This window comes from Manis javanica, chromosome 15 (genome assembly GCF_040802235.1).
Source record: "Manis javanica isolate MJ-LG chromosome 15, MJ_LKY, whole genome shotgun sequence".
Taxonomy (NCBI): Eukaryota; Metazoa; Chordata; class Mammalia; order Pholidota; family Manidae; genus Manis; species Manis javanica.
Window position 1 is genome coordinate 87,716,941 of NC_133170.1, and position 6,530 is coordinate 87,723,470.

The following is a 6,530-nucleotide window of genomic DNA, read 5'->3' on the forward strand; positions in this document are numbered from 1 at the left end:
TCATATTATATGTGGTTTCTTGGAGGGATTCTCTGTCTCACTTCTTATTCTGCCGTCTTTAACCTCTCCCCATGTGTCTTTTAAGTCTACATCCCACAATACTTAGTGCCAAGATTGTGAAATTTTTATTTGTTGTATTGAACACCTAGCATTTTGCTGTATATTCTTGATGACATATTTCCCCATCTGTGCCTTCCTCTTTTGTCCAAGATCCCCTTTTATGTCTGGTGCTGTCAAAGGGAGTTTCACACACCATTTCCTATAACTCTTGAGCCTTACTGCATGGAAGTCCATCCAACCAATATTCACATGTTTCCGTGCGGGTCTTTGTAGGTAGAGTCCGAATACCATGACATGTGCAGACCTGCAGTGACAGGCCATGCGTTCTCACGTGCATGCATGTGGGTGAGCTGAGCCCTGCTCTTCCCCAGCCCATCTCCACAGGCCCCTTCCCAGTCCTTTCCCCACCTCTCCATCCCCCAAGGCCTCCACTGCTGTGGTTCTGCCCAGTGGGCAGCACTTGGTCGCTTCTGGACCTTGATGTGAGTGGAATTGTACCAGGCCTTCTGTGCCAACACCAATACATTGTTGACTTGCCCATTCCGTGTGGTCTGCATGGAGGGAGCTCATTCAGATTTTGGACGTCTTTCTCTTTCCTTGCTCTGTATTTTCCCGAGCATAGCAGCTCCTTTCCCACCCCAACAGAGTTGCTCATTGATTTATCTGTCAGTGAATTTTAAGGAGAGTGGTTCTTTCTGCCACCAACTTGTCAGACTGTGAGTGTTGAAACATGGCCCCAGTGTTCATATTTTGACCACAGAATTCTTACAAAAGCAACTCCATGTCAGGCCTGTTAGGGTTGACAAGGGCCCTTGCAGGGGCTTGAAGCCAACACAGTGGGCTCAGGAATCTGGGGTGTCCCAGGTGGTACAGAATAAAGGCTGCCAGCCCAGACACTCTTACTTCTCAGGCTTCGTAGATGCAGCTAGCGCTGTATCCTCGGAATGGTCAGAAGCCACTGAGAGTAACTGGAAGCCCTCGGGTGACATGTAAATACTCAGAAAGTCACACGTTTGAGAGGTGCCGGGTGATCCGCTGGGACCGTCTGCACACTGATGGCCAAAAGCACCAGGAGTGCATTCCAAAGTGGACTTTCTCCTTTTACTGCAGATTTTCCTTCTGAACATGAATGTTTTGTTTTCCTTGTAGCCACAATAGCGAGTGTAAATATTTCCTTTCTACAGGTGGTTTTTGTATTCATTTTGTGTGTGTATATATTGTTTTCTCACATTGGCACTTAATGGTGAGCAGCTTGCAGAATAAAAATCAAGTCTACTAAAATATTTCCCACCTTTCTCAGCAAAGGTGACTCTTGTTAGTGTTCTTAATTGCTCACCTTTAAGACATCATACTATTAGGATGTGGTCATTCATAGAACATACTCATTCATGAATCATCAGTTGGCCTTTTATTCCATGCCAACCTCTGTTGTCACCCTGGGAATGCAGCACTGAAGGGGCCCATACAATCCCCTCTCCTTTTTGCTTACCTGCACTGGTGGTAGGCACAGGAGCACCCCTAACCGCCTCTGTGATTTCAGGAAAGAAGTGCTGTGAAGGCACTACCAGAGAAGCACGTGGGGGTGGCGTTGGGATAGTGGGCTGGGAGTGGGTGACTTGGTCACACAGGACGGACAGCAGAGGCCTCTCTGACCATGTCATCAGCTTTGAGCAGAACTCAGACCAAGTAAACCATGAATCCAAGCAGATTTATATGGGTGTATTTTGTGTTCCTTCTACCCAGTCAGGAAGGAGCATTTTCCAAAGAACAGAAAAACCTCCGTCAGTGTCGGCTGGAGTGGGGGACTCAAAAGTGGAAGAAACTGAGTTTTGAGCGGGAAGGGTACAGGGCCCAGCAATTCGTTGAAAGATGTAGTCCATGTGTTGTGGAGCCTCTCGTGTGTTTACACCATAGGTGACATCTGATACAGTTTTGACTGAGGTGTCATTGATGTACAACTTCCCATTGTTTTCAGGTGTGATTCATTTCAGGCCACAGTGATTTATTACTTTTATGCATTAGAAAATGATCCCCATGATAATACTAGCCATGTATGATCTCACAAATTAATTACATCATCTTCCCTGTGCTGTACACTACTTCCCGTGACTTAGTTATGTTATAGCTGGAAGTTTGCGCATCTTCATCCCCTCACCTTGTTTTGCCTGCTACCAGCCCGTCCCCCACCTTTGGTGTCCTTCAGATTCCTTGCCTGTCCGTCTATTTCTGTTTCTGTTTCTCAGATCCCACATACAGGTGCTGTCGTGTGGGATTTGTCTGTCTGCCGTGAGTCAGCATGATGACATCAGGGCCATCCATGTTGTCACACACAGGAAGATCTCCCTCCTGAGGCTCAGTAGCATTTGTAACTTAGCTGATGCACTACCTGAAGTCAGATAACAGACTGAAGAAAATCCTTCCCTAGTGTGTACATTGCTCTCTGCAAGAGAAGATAGCAGCTTCCAACTAGATGGAAGAGCAGGGCCTGGGAGGGCAACCCTCATGGGAGGTGGTGGCATTTGTCTTGTGTGGTGGTCCAGGCTGCCTCGCCTGCGACCATCCTGATGGGGCACTTTTTCTCTTCAGCAGAAGCAAAGCCAGAAATCCATCTCTCTCCCTGCTGCCCACTGGCCTCCGCTCAGCACATCCTCTTGAGGCACACGATTCACGACCATTCTGCTCAGATGTCTGCAGGTGCACGTGCAACAAATAACCCACAGCCGAGGAATCCTGGGCTGGAGCACCAGGAACAAGAGCAGGAAGAACTCTCTCATCAGAGTGACCATGGTCATAAGGGAGCAGGTCAAGAGAGAGAAGAAAACTCCCAGACCTTCCCGAGGAGGGGGAGTCAGATGTCTGGGATACCTTCCAGCCCACACCCCACCCAGGCAGTAAGTCTGGGGCAAAGGAACTCAGTGGTGGAAATAGAGGGCAGCCAAGCCCAGAAGGTAAATCCTAAAGAAACAGGCAAAGTTTTTGAAGGAGTAGGAAATTCAGGGTGGGAGGGGTTCATGCATGCGAATTGTGGGCAAGGCTTTAGCCAGAAGACAGACGTACTCGAACACAGAAAAGCACATCGTGGACAGAATCTTTTAACATGCAGGGAGTGTGGACAGGACTTTACTGATAAGTCAGCACTCTTCTTGCACCTGAAGATGCACCCAGGAGAGATTCCATATATGTGCAGGGAGGGTAGGCCAGACTTCAGCAGTAAGTCAAACCTCGTAACATACCAGAGGACACACTCTGGGGAGAAGCCTTTTCTGTGCAATGAGTGTGGGCTACGGTTTTCCCATAAATCAGCCTTGAGATACCATTGCATGACACACTCAGGGGAGAAGCCTTTTGTGTGCAAGGAGTGTGGCAAAGGCTTCATCCAAAAATCAGCCCTGATGTCCCACCAATATACACACTCAGAAGAGAAGCCTTTTGTGTGCAAGGAGTGTGGGAAAGGCTTTACTCATAAATCAAACCTGATGCACCACCAGAGGACTCACTCAGGGGAGAAGCCCTTTGTGTGCAATGAGTGTGGCAAACGCTATTCCCATAAAAAACACCTGACCCGCCACCAGTATAAACACTCAGGGGAGAAGCCTTTTGTGTGCAAGGAGTGTGGGAAAGGCTTTACCCAAAAATCAAGCCTAGTCGCCCACCAGTGGTTACACTCAGGGGAGAAGCCTTTTGTGTGCAAGGAGTGTGGGAAAGGCTTTAATCATAAATCAAACCTGATGCACCACCAGAGGACTCACTCAGGGGAGAAGCCTTTTGTGTGCCAGGAGTGTGGGAAACGCTTTATGTGTAGATCAATCCTGATGTACCACCAGAAGACTCACTCAGGGGAGAAGCCTTTTGTGTGCAAGGAGTGTGGGAAAGGCTTTATCCGTAAAGCAGAACTGATGCACCACCAGAAGACTCACTCAACGGTGAAGCCTTTTGTGTGTAAGGAGTGTGGGAAAGGCTTTATCCATGAATCAGACCTGATGTACCACCAGAGGACACACTCGGGGGAGAAGCCTTTTGTGTGCAAGGAGTGTGGGAAAGGCTTTATCCGTAAATCAGCCCTGATGTGCCACCAGAGGACTCACTCAGGCAAGAAGGCTTTTGTGTGCACGGAGTGTGGGAAAGGCTTTATGTATAAATCAGTCCTTATAGAGCACCATAGGACTCACTCAGGGGAGAAAGCTTTTGTGTGCACGGAGTGTGGGAAATGCTTTACCCATAAATCAAACCTGATGTGCCACCAGAAGACTCACTCTGGGGAGAAGCCTTTTGTGTGCAAGGACTGTGGGCAAGGATTTTCCCGAAAATCATCCCTCAAATCCCATTGGAGTACACACTCAGGGGAGAAGCCTTTTGTGTGTAAGACGTGTGGGCTTGCCTATAAACGAAAATTAGGCCTGATCTCCCATGAGAGGACACACTCAGGAGAGAAACCTTTTGTGTGCAAGGAGTGTGGGCGAAGCTTTTACCATAAACCATCCCTGTACTCCCACCAGCGTACACATTCAGGAGAGAAGCCCTTTGTGTGCAGGTATTGTGGGCAGAGTTTCAGGTGGAAGCCCAGTCTCATAAACCATCAGAATAAACACTTGGGGGTGAAGCCTTTTGTGTGCAGGTACTGTGGGCGAAATTTCAGCATGAAGTCATATCTCCTACGTCATCTGAAGACACACTCAGGTGAGAAGCCTTTTGTTTGCAAGGAGTGTGGACAAGCCTTTACCCGAAAAAAATCTCTTCTCGCCCACCAGTGGAGACACTCGGGGAAGAAGCCATTTCTGTGCAAGCACTGTGGGAAAGCCTTTGCCCACAAATCATCCCTGACAACCCACAAGTGGAAACACTCAGAGGAGAAGCCTTTTGTGTGCAAGGACTGTGGGAAAGGCTTTCTCCACAAATCATCTCTTACCTACCACCTGAGGACGCACTCGGGGGAGAAGCCTTTTGAGTGCAGGGAGTGCGGACAAGGGTTTTTAAATAAATCATCTCTTACCTCCCACCTGAGGAGACACTCGGGGGAGAAGCCTTTTGAGTGCACGGAGTGTGGTGTAGGTTTTTTCCACAAGGTATCCCTCGTCTACCACCAGCGGAAACACTCAGGAGGAACCTTTTGTGTGTAGTCATTGTGGGCGAGGTTTTCAGAGTAAATCGAATCTCCAGAGACATCAGAAGGTACACTCAGGGGAGAAGCCTTTCGTATGAAGGGAGTGTGGCCAAGTCCCCAGTGCACACATGGAGGAAAGGGCCCATGTGTGCTTCATGGAGAGGAACGTGAGCCATAATCACACGTGTGGGTGTTAGAGGTTCCACTCATCAGGGAAGCACTTGTGTGCAGCGTGTGGCCAAAGCATTAGTCGATGGCTGACCGTCCGCACCTCAGGGTCTGCCTATGGTGGTCAACCATTCCCGTGAAGTAACCGCTGCTGTGCAAAGCTGCAGCTGAGCCCGTGACCCCGCTTGCAGATGCATCACGCAGGCCAAGGAGATCCGCAGGTCTACCAAGACTTGAACTTGGAGATGCTCCCCATCCATGAAAATTAAGTCTCCGTGGTTCTGAGTATTTAAGGCAGATTCTGACACACAATGTCCAGGTTTGAGAAGCAGACAGTAGGGAAGGGGAGGGGAGCGAATTACCCGGGATCCTGGGGAAATGTCTCTCCTGCAGACCGGGTCTTGTGACTGACTGATCTTCCCGTGGGCAGCCCTGAGCCGGTGATGACAGCCCGGGGATAAGGGCAGGGCTGTTGCTGACACGCCCTCCCTGAGGCTACCCAGCAGCCCAGGGCTCTTCCACCAAACGCTCCTGTTGCCTCCCTCTCCCACCAGCCTCACCTCCTCCCCATGTTCTCCCGCATTCTCTGTCCAGATAAAAGCCTTCTTTTATTCAGTGTCATCTCAATGTCTTCCTTGCAGAGAGCCATCGCACAAGTGGTACTCAGAGCAGCCTGACAACGTGGGTGGAAAATAGGGATTAGGGATTTGGCTTCTTGCATGTCTGGCAGAAGAGCAGGTTGGCATGTGGGCACAGGTAGGTGCTCAACTTGTTTCCCCCGCCGTCCCCGGGGGAATGCCCTCGTGGAGGCATAGGTGTGATGGGTGTGATGACTTGGGCACTTGAATGTACAGATGAGGAACTAATGGGTCACTGCTCCCTGCTGCCCTCCATAAACACTGCAGAAGGACACTGGGATGCAGAAGGCTCTTCGTGTGCAACACGGAGTCAGTGACTGGGGGTTAACTGTGTTCCCTACACTAAGGGGTGCCCCGAGAGCTAACATTATTCTGGTGTTTCTGGGAGGCTGTCCCTGGGATGAGTATTTGGCTCAGCAAACTGGGGAGATTGTCCTCAGCTGTGTGGGCAGCATCATTGGCCCAAATGGAACAAACAGGTGAAGTGTGAAATATTCTTCTGGAGTTGCAACTTCCACCCTCTCCTTCCTTCAGACATCTGCACCCTGGGTGCTCAGGTCCAC

General features: G+C 49.6%; 1 protein-coding gene across 1 annotated transcript in view; it reads left to right on the top strand.

Moving 5' to 3' along the window:
- LOC140846501 (uncharacterized) overlaps nt 1–5,950 on the top strand; it is a 37,214-nt gene extending 31,264 nt beyond the window's left edge. Inside the window, exon 5 of the mRNA XM_073223052.1 lies at nt 2,647–5,950. Within this exon, the coding sequence (XP_073079153.1) occupies nt 2,647–5,177 (2,531 nt within the window). The 3' untranslated portion in view covers nt 5,178–5,950. The remainder of the gene's footprint in view (nt 1–2,646) is intronic.
- The last annotated feature ends 580 nt before the right edge of the window (nt 5,951–6,530 follow it).